This window comes from Sceloporus occidentalis, unplaced genomic scaffold, assembly GCF_023333645.1.
Source record: "Sceloporus occidentalis isolate IW3139 unplaced genomic scaffold, rSceOcc1.0.p SCAF_239, whole genome shotgun sequence".
Taxonomy (NCBI): domain Eukaryota; kingdom Metazoa; phylum Chordata; class Lepidosauria; order Squamata; family Phrynosomatidae; genus Sceloporus; species Sceloporus occidentalis.
Genome location: NW_028317219.1, coordinates 1,080,810 through 1,098,713, shown reverse-complemented (window position 1 = coordinate 1,098,713; position 17,904 = coordinate 1,080,810). Strand labels below are relative to the sequence as shown.

Sequence of the window (17,904 nt, the reverse complement as noted above, 5' to 3'; positions counted from 1 at the left end):
ACTCCTGCTGACCAACACCTGATTGACTGTTGGCGCTCGCTGTACCCTACTGCACGTGACTTCACTTTTTACTCCTCTCCTCACGCTTGCTACTCGCGACTGGATTACATAGTCTTTCACAGACTTACCTTGACCTGTTGCAGACTGCTACGATCCTACCGATGACTTGGACTGATCACTCCCCGGTTTCCATCACGCTGGACTCCCCGCTGTATAGAGCCAGGGAGTGGACGTGGCGACTTAACGATTCTTTTCTGTTGGACGCGACTCTCGTTTCACAGACGGAGACGGAACTGTAACGTTAATTCCAGGAAAATTCTACGCAGGGGATGTCCCCTCTGGTGGTGTGGGAGGCTCACAAGAGCGTACTCCGGGGCTTTTTCATACAACAGGGTACACGGAGAAAGAGGGCACGCACGCAGGAGATTGATAGACTCACCACACGGATTCTGCACTTGGAATCTACACACAAGGACACTCTAGATGACGAGACATATGCTGAATTAACTTCCCTGCGGGGTCAGCTGTCTGATATCCTCAATTCAAGGTTTCGCCGGGCTTCCCTGTACAGTCAGAGGTTTTTTAGGAAACACGGCAACAAGTGTGGCACGTTGTTAGCCAAGATGATCAACCCGCTTAAGCGCAATACCCATATCCATAAAATTCGGACGCCTGCAGGTGACCTGACGCCCTATCCCTCTAAGATTGTGGAAGCGTTCCACAGCTATTATACTTCCCTTTATGGCTCCGCCCAGGTTGCTGACGGCGATGCCCGTCTTGATAAATGGACCAGAATCAATCGCTATCTTGCGGACCATCTTAGGCGCAAACTTACTCACAAGCAAGCGGAGTCCATGGAGGACCCGTTCTCCGCTGAAGAGCTCTCCTCGGCTCTGAAGGCCACACAGCGGGGAAAGTGCCTGGGCCCGGTCTGCCCTTTGGGTACTATCGCACCTTTTCATCGCACGTCTTCCCCCACTTACTAGCAGCATTGAACTCTATCCGGTAGGGTCTTCAGTTCCCTCCTCAGACGTTGGCCGCCACGATTACGGTTATTCCTATGGAGGGAAAGGACCATGGTCTCTGTCAAAGCTATCGGCCCATCTCGCTTCTAAATGCTGACTTGAAGCTTTTTGTTAAAATGTTGGCGCTACGGTTGGCCCGATTTCTTCCTCAGCTGTCCAACCTGACCAAGTGGGGTTTATCCCTCGGCGTGAGGCGCGTGACAACACCATTAGGCTTCTATCTTTAATCCATAAGGCACGGGCTGACGCACAACAAATTCTTTTTTGTCGACTGGCGCGGAGAAGGCCTTCGACAGGGAGGACTTGGCGTTCTTAATGGCTACCCTGGAACCTCTGGGCCTGGGCCCTTCTATGCTGGCATGTATTGGGGCGCTTTACTCCTCGCCTACTGCCCGCATTCGGATTAACGGTGCTCTGTCCCCCCCCATAGCGATAAAGAACGGGACTAGACAGGGGTGCCCCCTGTCCCCGATGCTATTTACTCTGTCTCTGGAGCCTTTTTGGAGGCTTTCCGTTCGTACCCGGACATACTGGGGTTTCAGGAGGGCGACCGGCACCACAAGGTAGCGGCATATGCAGACGATCTCCTTTTTATTGTAGACCGCCCCGGCATAACGCTCCCAAACATTCTTGAGGCATTTCGGCTGTACGGTGAGCTATCCAACCTAAAAATAAATTATTCTAATTCCGAAATTCTAAATATCTCTTTGCCCCCTCGGTTGACGGCAATGCTCGTGCCTAGCTTCCCCTTTAAGTGGTGCCCGGAGAGGCTGAGGTACTTGGGGATCTGGCTGACTGCCGATCTGGCAAGACTTTATCAGGTGAACTTTACACCGTTACTTACCACCCTGTCTGAGGATTTGCGGCGGTGGACGCCGCTGTTCCTTTCATGGATAGGCCGGGTAAATGTTGTCAAGATGAACCTCTTGCCTCGGGTGCTGTATCTGTTCCAAACGCTAACAAACAGCTGCCCACTTGCTGCGCATCATAGAATGGGGCGTTCTCGGTCCCACTGTTAAACCATGGGTAGCTTTGGAACTTGCCGATCTGCGGAGGTGGGTGTATCATGCCTTGTGGGACCCGAGTGGTGGCCATGGTGGAGTAACGCACCCTTTGATATTGGCAACTCTTGCGGTTTGGAGGGAGGTGGGTCAACGCGTCCGACTTTCCACCGCACCCTCGCCCCTATAGGGGAACCCGGACTCTGCTCCGGGGCATGCGGGGGGAGGTTAGACTTTCTTGGGGTCCCCGTCCCTGTCCGGGCTCGGGCACTGCTGGGGGAGGGGGGGTTGCTGCCCTTAAGTGCCCTGGTCCCGAGCCATGAACCTACGTGGTTGGAACGCTTCACATATCACCAGCTAAAGCACTATCTTTCTACCTTGCCATGTAGAGATTGCCTTTACCGGCCCTTAACGGGCTTTGAAACATTGTGCACGAGCGATCACCCACCGGAGAAGGCCATCTCCCTGCTTTACTCCTTGCTCTTGGCAGCGACTCTCGCGGCCTGGGAATCCATTTGTGACACTCGACTTTCCGACGAGGGCTGGGACAAGATCTTCATTTTTATCCACAAGAGCTCTAGGTCGACTAAGACGCAAGAGATTAACTATAAATTGTTGACGAACTGGTACAGAACGCCGCATTGGCTCCACAGAATGTTTCCGAGCACCTCTGAAAGGTGCTGGAGATGTAATGGGGACGTGGGTACCATGCTGCACATATGGTGGTCTTGCCCATTGATACAACCCTATTGGAAGGAAGTCTACCGGGTGATCTCGGAGCTCTCTGACTCACCCCCGCCTTTCCAACCTCTGCCCCTGCTTCTACACCACACTTCGCGCTCTGTCTCGACTTATAAACGGTCTGTAGTTCGACACCTACTTGATGCTGCTAAAAGCCTTATCCCTCGGAATTGGAAACGTCCCCGCCCTCCTACGCGGCGGGATTGGGTAGCACAGGTGGAGGAGATCAGGAGGGTTGAGGATCTCTCCGCCACAACTCCGAAACTTAGGGAAGTCTAGACGGCCACATGGCTCTACTGGCTGTCCTCTGTCATTGGGATCGACGCTTAGTTGCCTTGTGCTGTATGATTGCTCAACCGGTTGCTGTACTTTCTTTATGTATAGGTGAGACTGTTACGGCTCCTTCAAAGTTGTTTCCCTTATGCTTATAATATTGATATTGCTTTTTTGTAATACTACTCGATGACTTCTTTGGGCCGCTCGCCGTGAATGTACTGTATATCTTCATTTATGGTTATGTATGCCATTGTCTCTTGCCGTGCGTACCTGTCTCCCCCCCCCCCCCCCGCCCTTCCACTTTTTTCTTTCTGTATATCTTTCCCCTCTCCTTCCCATTTCTCTGAAAAATCTAATAAACATAGTTATTGAAAGAGAAATCCCATGTGATAAAGAGATACGTTTTAAGAGTACAATGACACATATTCTGTTGGGAGGTTTTAAACACAGTTTGTTCATTAAATTATTTTAAATAAACGAAAACTTTGCATATAGTTTTTTTCTCCGATTAATCAATTAATTGAAAAAATAATAGGGTAATTAATCAATTCTGAAAATAATCGTTAGTTACAGGCTTACCACAAATCTTCAGTACCAAGAAATTTAACCCCTTAACAACAATCCACGTACATGTATGGGGTTGCTGTGCAACGAGATAACGACAATGCCCGTACATGTATGGGCTGCCGTTAAATAGCTGCATCGCCCTCCCCGGAAGAAAAATGGCCGCCGCCGCACCGATCATCAAAGATCGCGGCGGCGCCCGGCTAAAACAGCTTAGGAAGCGATCAGAAGCGCTTCCTAAGAATAAATGGTGTTGCTGACATGCCTCGATATCGAGGCATTTCAGTAACACTACCCCCTACCCCGATCGCCTTGTGATTGCTCCGAGGAGCAACCACAAGTGCCATCCTGTAAATGACGTTGCCGTCATTCACAGGATGGCATCAACAATAGATTATATCCAGACCCTCTTGAGAACTCTCAAGCTCACCCTGCAGGTTGAATGCAGGTACTGCATCCAACCATGCAAGGTCAATGGAGCCCAGCTCACTGAGTGATTAGTAAAAATTAAAAAAAATTGTTAAAAAATGTTTAAAAAAAATAAAAATAATATGGTAACATGTAAAAATCCCCACTGTCACCAAAAAAAAATAAAAAATAAAAATGTAATAAACAATTCTTAAAATTCTTTATCTTTACAAAAATTCCAGCATGGAAAGAGTTAAAATATTGGCATTACAAATGCCCATAGGGTGTCTCGTGATGATAAATGCATGGGGTAAATTGAATTGGCCGGGTTCAAAGATGTCCCAAATATGGGACATGGGGGCAGCTGGATCAGATGTCTAAATGGCATAAAAATACACACCTCACAAAGGTGGCCTTTTACCTCCCAAATAACCCTACAATATACCAGGAGCGATAAATTTATACCTAAAGTACAACATGTGTGAAAAAAAATAAAGAAATGTACTACCATAAAGTTTCACAAAGGCTGGTGGTAAAATTAGTACATGGAAAGGGTTAAAACACCAGCATTTCAAATACTTTGGGGTGTCTAGTTTTTAAAAATATATGACTTGATGGGGTAAATTGCATTGGCCGGCTTCAAAGATACCTGAAATAGCAAAACGCTACCTGTACTTATTGCCCCATAACGTGCAGAAAAAAGCAAAAAAACATAAAAACATTGGGTATTTCTAAACTCAGGACAAATAGTAGAATCTATTCATTCGTTTTTGCAGATGAGTAAAAGTTTTTTGTTTAAAAAGTGAGAAAGTAATTTTTTAACAAAAAATCCCCATATTTTATCATTTTTTTATAGTAAATTGGATGATATGATAACATTAATGGTATCTAAAGAAAGCCCTGTTTGTCCTGAAAAAAACAATATATAATAAGTGTGGGAGCACTAAATGAGAAAGAAGAAAATCACAGCTAAACAGCAACACTGAAAAATTTTAAAATAGCCATTGTCCCACAATATACCCCTATTGTCCTTAAGGGGTTAAAAAGTTAGATAGAAAATCACTTCTTAACCTTGCCTGAAACTACTACTTTTTTGTTTATTTCCACTCACAGTGGAAACAAAAAGAATACAAACTTGTGCTATTGTGTTATTGCCCTTCATGTCAACTTTCACGAAATATTTACTATATACATTGAATTTATAAATTACATACATTTTTTTAAATCAATTTTTAGTATATATATATATATATATATATATATATATATATATATATATAGTATGAAAGATATACTTAAATTAACACATATGTAATTAAAATATACCCAGGGGAGTAGTAGTTTTGAGAACATTTATCTGAACCATCCTCATGCAAACCCAATGTTTTTGTTTTTTTTGCTTTTTTCTGCAAGTTATTGGGCAATAAGTACAAGTAGCGTTTTGCTTTTTCAAAACCATTTTTTCCAAATCTGGTAATTCTTCCCCCATGTGCTATTTCAGTTATCTTTGAGCCCCAATATGTGTTCAGCAACATCTCTCGAGTACAGTGATACACCCCATGCATGGGTTTGTCGGGTTTGGGAGGTAAAATGCCACATTTAGGAAGTGCGCATTTTTTTACTTGGAGCTTTTACATCTGGTCCTACTGCCCCCATGTCCTAATAGGGCCATCTTTGAAGCTGGCTAATTCAATTTACCCCATCAAACCATATATTTTTGAAAACTAGACACCCCAAGGTATTTCAAATGGTAGTATTTTAACCCTCTCCTTGCATGAAATTCTACCACCAGCCTTTGCCAAAGTTTGTGGTAGTAATTTTTTTGTATTTTTTTTTCACACAAATTGTACTTTGGGTATAAATTCATAGCTCCAGGTATACATCACTATCAAACACCCCAATGTGTGTTCAGCAACATCTCCCAATTACAGTGATACCACCCATGGGTTTGTCTGGTGTTTGGGGTGGTTAAAAGGCCACATCTGGGAAGTGCGCTTCCCCCCCATTTTGTGCTTATGCCCTATCTTTGAGCCCGGCCACTCCAATTTATCCCATCAAACTGTTCATTTTTTTTTTAATTAGACACCCCTTGGGTATTTGAAATGCTTTTATTTTAACTCTTCCCATGTCAAGATTTTTGGGAAGATACAGCTCTAATATTAGCACTTGCTCATAATAATAAACTTTTTATTTTATTCTTTTTGGACTTTTTTTACATTTTGCTGGAACTGGATGGTTCCTCTAATACATAATTATTTTTAAATGTTACCGTTTTTTTCCCCGCATTTTTTTTTTATTATTTTTTAAATATTTTACTAATCACACTGTGATTAGAAAGCTGGGCTCCATTGACTTGCATGATTGATTGCAGTACGTTGATGGCATATGTTGACACCCTGGGGAGGGGCCAGACATGGTCCCTGATGCTGATCTCGGTGTTGCTGAATGCCTCGACATCTTAATATGTCTGTTACTTTGAAAATCATCAAATTCATCTCATACAATCAACTATATAGACTATGGTTAAAACATAATACAGTATAACCTACATAAATATAAATGTTTCTATCCTGTAGATCTCCCGATGCAGCTGAACATGGGAATATTTGAGTATAATCGACGCAGTGGGTACCTCCTGAAACCAGAGTTTATGCGCAGGACTGATAAGCAATTTGATCCGTTTACTGAAAATATTGTTGATGGAATTGTGGCAAATACGGTGAAAATAAAGGTGAGAAAAGTAACTATTTCTGACTAATAAATGTCACATAAATTCACTTATTAAAATTATCTATAACGCATCCTTTTAGTTTATGTAATTGTATTGGTAAGGGTGATCCTGAATGCCTCTTGATTACTTACTTTAAGTAAACTTACTTTACTTTAAACCCTTACTTCACCCTTACACTTCTTAACCAGCTTCCACCTAGTAGGGTCACTAAATTTCCAAAGGGGGAGGAATAACTTAATGAGGAGGAACAATCATACAAATCATAATAAAAAAAAACATAGAAGGAAGATGCAGCATTTTAAGATGTATTCTGGCTTAGTATACATATAAGGTAATGCACACAAATTATTTATTTTAATAATCTAAAAACATGATTACATAGGTTTATATGGTGAACTGAAATGTTAAATGTTTTAATCTGGATCTGTAATTTTCGTAATACATTAAAGGAACACCCTAGCTGTCATATGTACCCTAATGCATATGGAAGCTATGTGGTCTGTTTTGCAAATGCATTGTTAATTTTGCAGAATCTCTTGTATGCATTTGCTCATTTCCAAACCCCCAGCTAAATGTCCAGCAGGAGATGTGTTCAGCTGAACACATTTATCTGCATGTGATATAATTAATTCCAGTCAGCCCCAGCCCTGTCTCGTGTGAACACTTCTCAGCGTGCATGTGCTGAAATTGCTTATATTGGTTTCAATTAGAACACGCAAGAAGAGTCATTCACTGATGGTGATGACCGCTGCAGCCTTTTCTGTGTCAAGTTAGAGCTTTCATTTTATTTTCATTTTGAAATAATGCATGTAAAAGTACTCATTCTTTTTAGAGTGGGTGTTGGGGACATGTTAATGTTTTTTAAACTATGTGGAGTTTTAAATGACAGAATTTTCATTCTTTAGCACTCTATCTTACAATCTATACTTCTTCCCTCACTGTATCACTTTGTGTTTTCCCTCTTAGATTATCTCTGGGCAGTTTCTGTCTGATAAGCGTGTTGGAATATATGTAGAGGTTGATATGTTTGGTTTGCCAGTTGACACCAAGAGAAAGTTTCGAACAAAAACCTCCCAGGGAAACTCTTTCAACCCTGTGTGGGATGAGGAACCTTTTATATTCCATAAGGTATGAATGTGTCGCTATTTTGTTATTGTTAGTTCTGCTTTACTTTATTTTGCCACTTGTCACCATCTGTTATTGTTATTATTATCATTATTATCTTTTATTTATATAGCGCCACCAGTTTACGCAACGCTTAATACAATACATAAATTCAAGGGGTCTGACAAGACAAGAATTGACAGACTAACACAAACCGATACATTAGGTGGAGAGAGCCCTGCTCGCAAGCTTACAATCTTGAGATTCCACACATTATTCTTATGTATCCTTATCGACTATCCTGTCTTATGTAACTAACTCCTCTCTCTTACCACAGGTGGTACTACCCACTCTGGCCTCTCTTCGAATTGCTGTTTTTGAAGAGGGTGGGAAGTTTGTAGGTCACAGAATTCTGCCGGTGTCTGGAATTCGACCAGGTGAGGACAAGAAAAACGGGGAGGGTTTTGGTGGTGTGGCAATACCACCGCTTCGTCAGGGGAAACCAAGTGTATCACAGTGTTACACAACTCATTTCCAGAAAGAATGCAAGAGAGTTAGTTGTGCGCAAAAAATTGCATACCCTGTCATTGATTTAGTAAATATGACTGATCATGCAAAAAATAGGTTTTATTTTAAAATCATAATAACAGATATCACCCAAATGGCTTCGATCAAAAGTGTATACCCTTGAATCTAAATGCATGTGCACTCTGGGCAGGGGCCCAGCGTTCTAGGGGTCCCGTGGTGAATTACATTGCTGCCAGCAATGTGATTTACCACGAAGCCCCTAAAAAATAGCAGCGTCTATAAAGGGGAGGGGCGATCAGAGAGGCCACCCCCCCTGGGGCGGTCTTCAGGGGAGTGTACAGGCAGCTGCACGATTGTGCTGTCCCCAACCAGCCCTGCTCCCTGTGGACATTACACTGGTCTGGGTATGAGGCTGTCCGATGAGCAGGGCTGATTGGGGAGATCACAATCCCCCTCTAACCAGCCCAACATTAGGGAGCGTGGGGTCTGTCAATTCAGACCTCGGCTTCCGTGCTCCCTAACCACTATGCACCGTCAAATTATGCAGAGCGCGGGGATATGACGTCACCCCGGCGCATTGCATCAATAGCCGGCGCATAGTGATGAGGGAGCACTAAAGCTAGCTGCCTAGAGTGACAGACCTCACGCTCCCATGACAGCATGGAAGAAAGAAGATAATATATAATGCAGGATGGAAGATGATAGAAGATGAGAAAGGTAAGATATGGGGAGAAAGGGTTGTAAGGACTGTATATATATATAAATAGATAGTATGTAGATAGTGAGAGGGGAGGAGAGGTAGCTAGAGAGAAAGGGGGTTGTAAGAATACTGAAATAAATATAGAGTGAGTGAGTGAGAGAATTAATGTGTGGATGAATAGTGTAAATGAGTGAAAGGGCTGGCTTTGGGGTGTGCAATCTGTGAGGTATACCTCTAATTTAGAGGGTTTATCTATACCTTTAATGCTAAGTTTTTATGTGAATTCCAGTTGAGCTATACCTGCAAAGCTGGGTTTGTGTGTTATTCTGTTGATCCATATCTGCTATGCTATGTTTCCATGCGTTATTATTGTATACCTGCAAACACAGAATTTGTATGTTTGATTCTGTTTATTTGATCTATACCTTAAATGCAGAGTTCACATGACAATTTCAATTGATCTATGCATGCAAAGCTGGGTTTGTGTGTTCATGTGTTGATCTGTACCGGCAATGTTTCCATATGTTATTTATGTATACCTGAAAATATGGGGTTTGTATGTCTTATTCAGTTGATCTATACATACAAGTGCTGTTTTATGTGTTTATTTGATCTATGAATAAGGGGGCAAAGTGGTTCTGGTGATGATTACGGAGGAGAGGACCTCTCAATGTCACGGTAGGGTCAGAAGGAGGGAAGACTGCACTCTTCCCCTAAATTGTAGTGAGTGTGGCAAATATTTTTATGGTGTGGTAGTGGAGGGAATTATTGCATGCTAGGGAGTGTGGCCCAAAGAAATGTTTGCATAGGGTCCAATTATTTCAATATAAAATAATATTAGTATATATTGTCAGCATTAATATACATCGGCAACAGGATCTAATATTAAATAATGAAAACTAACTGCCAGTTCAGCTGTTCAATCACAGTCTTTACTTCAAAGAGATACATTTATATTAGGTAGTTACAAATGCATGTCTAACATGCGTGTATATATATATAATATATATATATATATATATATATATATATATATATATATATATATATACACACCTGTGTGTAATCTCATGCGCTTCCCTCAATGGCAGAAATAAAATGTGGTCACCCTAGTGTGTGTATAGGCAGTGTTTGTAAGCCAGTGTGTGTAAAGGCAGGGGAGTGTGAGGGCGGTGTATGTGTATACATGTGTGTATGGCTTGTATAAGGGCAGTGTATGTGCATACGTGCGTTTTATGGGCACGTGTGTGTGTGTAAAGGCAGTGTGTATGCACAGTTTGTGTGTAAGAGCAGTGTAGGTGTCTGTATGTTGGTAAGCTGGTGTGTGTGTAAAGGCAGGGTTGTGTAAGGGCAGTCGAGTGTAAGGGCAGTCGAGTGTAGGGGCAGTGTATGTGTATATGTGTATTTATGGGCAGTCGAGTATAGGGGCAGTGTATGTGTATATGTGTATGTGTATTTATGGGCAGTCGTGTGTAAGGGCAGTATATGCACATATGCATGTTAATGGGAAGATCTGTGTGTAAAGGCAGTGTGTTTGTGTAAATGTGTGTGTAAGGACAGTGAAAAAAATAGCGGGGGGTACAGTTTTCCATTCTTGCCTCGGGCGCGAAAAGAACCAAGCTACGGCTCTGCAATGAAAGGTTCATTTCCCACACCTGTGGCTTTTTAAATTGCTATTAGTATCTGTGTATAAATAGTCAATGAGTACAACAATGACAATGACCCTAAACACATGGCGAAGTTGACCCTCCAGTGGTTACAGCAGAAAAGGTGAAGGTTCTGGAGTGGCCATCAGTCTCCTGACCTTGATATCATTTAGCCACTCTGGGGAGATCTCAAACATGTGGTTCATGCAAGATGACCAAAGACTGCATGCCCTGGAGGCATTTTGCCATGATGAATAGGCAGCTATACCACCTGCAAGAATTTGAGGCCTTTCAGCATTCATCGTGTATTTTAGTGGCAGTATCATTATGTAATTATATTCATGACTTGGGAATAACTCACTTGGTCTTCCCCTCTACCTTTCTCCCTTTTTCTTATATGCAACTTTTTTCTTTTTTTTCTTGGGTGCAAGGATATCATTACATCTGCCTCAGGAATGAGACTAATCAGCCTCTGTGTCTGCCAGGCCTGCTTGTTTACACTGAAGCTAATGATTATATTCCAGATGACCACCAAGGTGAGCAAATAAACCACATTTTGTTTAACTTGGTTTTCTGTATTTCCTGCATACAGTTATTCATCTAAGCTCATTTAAAACCCTAGGACCATGCATGGTATGTCAAGTAACAAGGAAAACCAATTGTCTCCTCTAGTCCCTTAATGATCTCAAAATATACTTCTTTAATCTAATTTCCGCCTCCAGATAGCATAATGTCTGTTCCAAGCAATCATTAAAATCCCATGTCATGTTTTCCTCTGCATTAATCTACTCCATTCTTGAACAAGTTTTCTAATTATTTCACTTTCTAAACCACAGCTTTTTAGCAGGACCACTTGCAATCATTCCAATTTGTTTACAAGTATGCCCTGAATATTGCTATAATATATTAGATGTTGTTTAGTACTTACATAGTTTAGACACTATTGCTTTTTGCTACTTGTCTTTTTTTAGGAGTTGAAATACTTCCAATGCCTTCGTATTTAGCAATTAAGAACTAGTTGTTGTGTGACACTTTATAACACTTTATTCATGTCCCAACAGATTATGCCTTTGCTCTCACTAATCCTATAAAACATGTTAGTTTGGATCAGAGAGCCAAGCAACTGATGGCTTTGATTGGAGATAGTGAGGTAAGCACGGAAAAAATAGTTAATCAAGTGAACAGACCAACAGATTTATTAAATTATATTTATGTGCAAATAGCAGCATGTTATGTGTAATGAAATAGCAATATTTATATTTATGAACAAATACCTTCTGTTTACATGAGAGCACATTAATGTCACTGTATAGACTCTTCACTGACATAGCTGTAGAGTGTAAAAAAATGCGGGCACCCAAAGGACCCACTTTGCAAGCCTTGACCCATAACTTAGATACTAGTTTGGGTAAATAGTTAATCGATCTCTCTCGGATGTGACTTCACAGCAAGCCAACAACGCAGAGAAAACATCAGGGAACCTGAAGCCAGAGACCCCATCCATGTCTCCACAGGTTTCCCCAGGGAACAAGATGATGTCCTCTACACCTGTGTCACCCCCTGGTATGATAGGTAAGATGGTGTTGTGTAGTGATGTGGTTGTTGGTGTCTTACGCAACTATAATGCTGTGTTTAATTCACAGTGTAACAATTTGCGCACAGAAGGGACTGGTGCTGTAGCTGTTTGTGCTTACCTGTGTGTATGTGATTATTATGTATGTTCAGCTGTTCTGTTTAGTACAGACTGTTCTCATTTTACGCTGACTGTCAGTGATTCACACTTACATCATGTCTATATTTTAGAAAAAAATCTTCATGGCAGCTTCTGAATTACATTAGTTTCTCATAATTCTGGCTTTTTCAAACTAATGCTGACCCAGACTACCTTCCGTTTAAAAAACCCCTAAAGAACTGTTATAATGGGGTTGGTCTGAAAGATATATAATTCTCACGTGTTTAACTGTATTATATAAAGCAGTTTATTGAAAACTACTATTTACTTTACAGTAGTATATCTGTTTTGCACTGTTGATTTGGTTGATTAAACATTGTGTGCATGTCAATTCTTACATTAAAACTAGGCTTTGGAACATAACCCAATTTATATACTTTATTTCTATGTAAAAATCAGATTACCATGGCATCATTTCAGCTTAAATCACTTTTTTTTCTGGAACCCAACCTGAAGTAAGTGTGATGACCTCCAGTATACTAATCACAGCTTAACTTGGATGAATTAAGGAAGCCTATATTACAGTCGTGCTTAGTTTACTGATCCTGATATAGCTAAGTGTGTGTGTGAGGATAAGATGTTGTCATATTTGCACATATATCTGAAGCCTTTCTCTTTACACCACAGTTCACCGTGATGACATCATTGCAAGCATACTAACAGGTAACAGCACAGTACAACTAAAGAAGGAATAATTACATTAAAGACAAAAAAAATAGTTTTAGAAATTAATAAATCAAGATAAAGATCTAGCAGACCACCTTAATAATTTTTTTTTAAGTTTTTACAGAGGAAGGGTAAGGGACCTCCGTTAGGAAATAGAATGTATGTTTACAGAGATCAGTTATACTTGAATACTCTAAAGTAAAAACAGACAAATCCATGAGACTTAATGGGATGCATTAAACCAGCTTCAAAGTATCCTGGCAAAACCATTAGCAGACTTATTTAACCAGTTGCTAATGACAGAAGTAGTTCCAAAAGATTGGAAGTTGGCAAATGTAGTACCACTTCACAGAAAAATACAGACCACCGCATTGTACATTAGTAATTGGATGTAAATTGTTTCCAAGCTCAGAAACAGATTTTTTTTGAGTGGGTAACTAAAATAATGAACTACAAAGAAGCAGTAAATTTTAGGGTTAAATTTCAATAAGGCATTTAACACAGTCCCTCATAGAAGACATTGGTAAATTGCAGTGTTTGGGTTTGTATAGTTGAGCAGATAAGGACAGGAGTGGTTGAGGACAGAAGGTTGTAGTTAACAGTGTATATTCAGAGGAAGGTCTTGTTACTAGTGGGGTAACACAGAGATCAGTATTGGGATGTATACCTTTTAATATTTTATTAGCAATATTACTAAATGGTAAGGTACACTATATGACCAAAAGTATCTAGACACCTTTATATTTATTGAGTTCAGGTGTATTAAAATTAATCACATAGACATGCCATCTCCATAGACAAATATTGGCAGTAGAATGGGAAGAACATTTGCCGCAAGTCAGTTCATGAAATTTCTGCACTGGTCTGCTGTAAGTACTATTATTGTGAAGTGGAAGCGTTTAGTAATAACAGGTCAGCCTCAAAGCGGTAGACCATGCACATTCACAGAGCGGGGCTGCCGAGTGCTAAAACGCGGAAAAAAAACGCGGACAGGATGCCTGTCCTCTGTAACATCACTCACTACGGAGTTCCAAACTGCCTCTGGAAGCGATATCAGCACAAGCACTGTGAGTTGGGAGCTTCATTAAATAAGTTTAGTAACATAGTAACATAGTAACATAGTTCATAAGGTTGAAAAAAGACCAAAGTCCATCAAGTTCAACCTATATACATATTGTGTCCCTACTGTGTTGATCCAGAGGAAGGCAAAAAAACCCTTATGAAGCAGATGCCAATTGCCCCATACCAGGGGGAAAATTCCTTCCCGACTCCAAATATGGCAATCAGAATAAATCCCTGGATCAACGTTCTGTCCCTATTAATCTAATATCCATAACTTGTAATATTATTGCTTTCAAGAAACACGTCCAGGCTCCTTTTGAACTCTTTTATTGAGTTTACCATTACCACTTCCTCTGGCAGAGAGTTCCATAATCTCACCGCTCTTACTGTAAAGAACCCCCGTCTGTGCTGGTGTAGAAACCTTCTTTCCTCCAACCGTAGAGGATGTCCCCTTGTTATAGATACAGTCCTGGGTATAAATAGGTCCTGGGAGTGAGCTCTGTACTGTCCCCTTATATATTTATACATAGTTATTAAATCCCCCCTAAGCTGTCTTTTCCAAACTAAATAACCCTAATTCTGATAATCTTTCTGGGTACTGTAGTCCTCCCATTCCCCTTATTACTCTGGTTGCCCGTCTTTGAACCCTCTCCAGCTCCACTATATCTTTCTTGTACACTGGTGCCCAGTACTGTACACAGTATTCCATGTGTGGTCTGACTAGTGACTTGTACAGTGGTAGAATTATTTCCTTGTCGTGGGCATCTATGCCCCTTTTGATGCACCCCATGATTTTATTTGCCTTAGCAGCAGCTGCCTGACACTGGTCGCTACAGGTAAATTTACTGTTAACTAAAACTCCTAAGTCCTTTTCCATGTCAGTCGTCCCCAGTGTTTTCCCATTTAATACATATTCCCAGACCAGGTAATTGTTGCTAAAATATTTACCACTAGCTTGATCTCAAAGATTCCAACAAATATTTGCACTACGCACATTCTAAATAAAATAAAGTATGAGATGTATATGCGTGCATCACCTAGCTCTAGTTGACATAGTTAATGCAACTTTTCTTGTCAAATGGATAATATTACAGAGTGACTTTACATTAGTAGCTGCACATGAGCCAAAGATCACTATGTGTAATCACAGGCATTGGCTGGAGTGGTGTAAAGCACGCTGCCATTGGACTCTGGAGCACTGGAAACATTTTCTCTGGAGTGATACATTACATTATTAGGAAGTCTGATGGATGAATCTTGGTTTGACTGATGTCAGGAGAACGCTACCTACCAGAATGCCTACTGTAAAGTTTGGTGAAGGAGAGATAATGGTCGATCTGTGGCTGTTTTTCAGAATTTGGTTTGGCTCCTTAGTTCTAGTGAAGGTTAATGCTAATGCCACAGCATACAAAAATTTTTTAGACAATTGTATGCCTCCAGCTTTGTGGCACCAGTTTACATAGTTACATAGGCTGAAAAAAGACATACGTCCATCAAGTTAAGCCTTTCCCACATATGTTAATTGCTGCTGTTGTTGATCTAAATGAAGGCATAAAAAAAATCCAATTTGTAACTCTTTCCAATTTTACAACAAACTAGGGGAAAAAAATCCTTCTTGACCACAGAATGGCAGTCAGATCTCTCCTTGGCTTAGGAAGCTGTCACCCCCATAATTTAAAAATGATATCCCTGAATATTATGTTTTTGCAAGTATATATCCAGTTGTTGTTTGAACGTCTGATAAAACTACCTCTACAGGCAGAGAATTCCACATCCTTATTGTTCTTACTGTAAAAAAAAAAAACCTTTCCGTATTAATACTTAATTAATATTAATAATCGTTTTTGAATGGCATATCCAACATACTTTTGGTCATATAGCATTTTGTCACAACTCGGACAAGGACTCTGTACCCCACAATGCATGATTAATAAGGCACAGACAGAGCCAAGCAGTTAAAAACGAATGCACCTTGCCTGGACTGCAACTAGTCCAGATGGATGGCTGCAGCTGCATAGCCTTTGGGCAGGCCGCTGTAGCTGCATAGCCTTTTTGGCAGGCCGCTGTAGCTGCATAGCCTTTGGGCAGGCCCCAGCAGCTGCATAGCCTTTGGGCAGGCCCTGGCAGCTGCATAGCCTTTCGGGCAGGGCGCTTGGCACAGGCAGGATGGCCCTCGGGCTGGATGCTGGGTACAGGCAGGATGGCCCTCGGGCAGGGCTCTGGGTACAGGCAGTATAGCGACAGGATACGGCTTCCGGTAACAGGTCAGGGCCAACTGAAACCTGCAACTACAAACCATGCAGAGGCCCTGAATGGTGAAAATGGCTACTTAAAGGGCAAGGCTTTACACCACTAAATTGTAGTCCGAGATCCCAAAACCCATTAGAGTGACCTCCAGAGGCTGCAGTATCATGTAGACAGAGTCCCAGCATGCAAGGTGGAACCGTAACACACGTCTTTTTTGCAGATGATACAAAGATCTGCAACAGGGTAGACATTCCTGGGGGAAGAAGCCAAATGGCAATTGGTTTATGTAAATTAGAAGAACGGTCGATAATGTGGCTGGTTGTCATGTCTTCTCCAGGTCCCCGCCGCTGCAGTTCTGCTCGCCAGAGTACTAGCGGTGGGTACCACTGGGGTTGCTGGTAAATGGCAGGGAATCCTCTTGTTCTGTCGCGGGGGACTGCTGCCGGTGTGTATTTCTGTGTACTACTCAGCAAATATTTAAAGGCCAATGCTTGCTATATGTTTTTAAAGGGGCACACAGCCAGTTTTAATTACTGGGTGTACACTTCCTTCCCCTTATACCTAAGTATACCCTCACCTGCCCCCATGCAAGAGCTATCTTTAGCCTCTTTGTATTATTTATTGCTATTGCCTTACCCTGTGCTCTGCACTGGTTTCCAGTTCATTGCATTGCCTTGACCACATTCTTATCATTCTGTACTATTGCCATCCTGAACTCTGTACCAGGCCCGTGCCTTGCCTTGGTGTTCATTCCTACCTGATCCATTTGTGTTGATGTCTCGAGTCCTGCTCCCGTATACCTGACCTCGGCTTGCTTTGGATAAGATTCTGCCTTCCCCTTCTGCACTATGTTCCTGCTGTCCCTGTGCTGTGTTTGGCTGTGTTTCAGGTCATACCAGTTCTGCATTGCAGATCCGTACCCTGACTCCTATTTCTGGCGTAACATTTTTTCATGGTCCAGAACATGTATTCCACAGAGTTGCTTTCCAGGCAGAGGCAGGCCCTCTCATCTCATGACTCCTAGCTACAAGCCATCCAAATTCAGGAGCGCTGTCATGGAGATGGTCTGCAATGTGGCATCCACCCAAGCCACGGTTTCTCTGCTCTCTGCCATACCTACTCTCAGCCATGATTCTTGTGAACCTCCACATACCCGTTATTTGTATAGGCTTCCTAAGCTGCCTGTCCTCGATAAATATGCAGACGTTTCCTTAACAGTATAGTCTGCACTTCAGAATGGATCCTCACGTATTCTGGTCACCTACTGAGAGGGTTACTTTCCTAATTTCTCTGTTTACCTCTAATAATGAGTGGAACAATGCCGCTCTGATTACCCCCTTCTGGAGAGGCCTAAATGACCGCCAGAGACTGTCCTGGCAGTCTGGATGAATTTGTTACCATGTGTTTAAACTTTGTAGCTGCATGCAGGAGCATGCTGTGAAGGATAGGAACAGATAACATCCTCACCCTTCC

General features: G+C 41.8%; 1 protein-coding gene across 1 annotated transcript in view; it reads left to right on the top strand.

Moving 5' to 3' along the window:
• LOC149276443 (1-phosphatidylinositol 4,5-bisphosphate phosphodiesterase beta-3-like) overlaps positions 1 to 17,904 on the top strand; it is a gene marked incomplete at its 5' end in the record, with an annotated part of 74,255 nt that overhangs the window by 38,261 nt on the left and 18,090 nt on the right. The window contains 7 exons of the mRNA XM_089503662.1: positions 6,592 to 6,746; positions 7,713 to 7,874; positions 8,188 to 8,287; positions 11,156 to 11,260; positions 11,786 to 11,901; positions 12,173 to 12,296; positions 13,084 to 13,119. Coding sequence (XP_089359788.1) covers positions 6,592 to 6,746; positions 7,713 to 7,874; positions 8,188 to 8,287; positions 11,156 to 11,260; positions 11,786 to 11,901; positions 12,173 to 12,296; positions 13,084 to 13,119 — 798 coding nt within the window. The remainder of the gene's footprint in view (positions 1 to 6,591; positions 6,747 to 7,712; positions 7,875 to 8,187; positions 8,288 to 11,155; positions 11,261 to 11,785; positions 11,902 to 12,172; positions 12,297 to 13,083; positions 13,120 to 17,904) is intronic.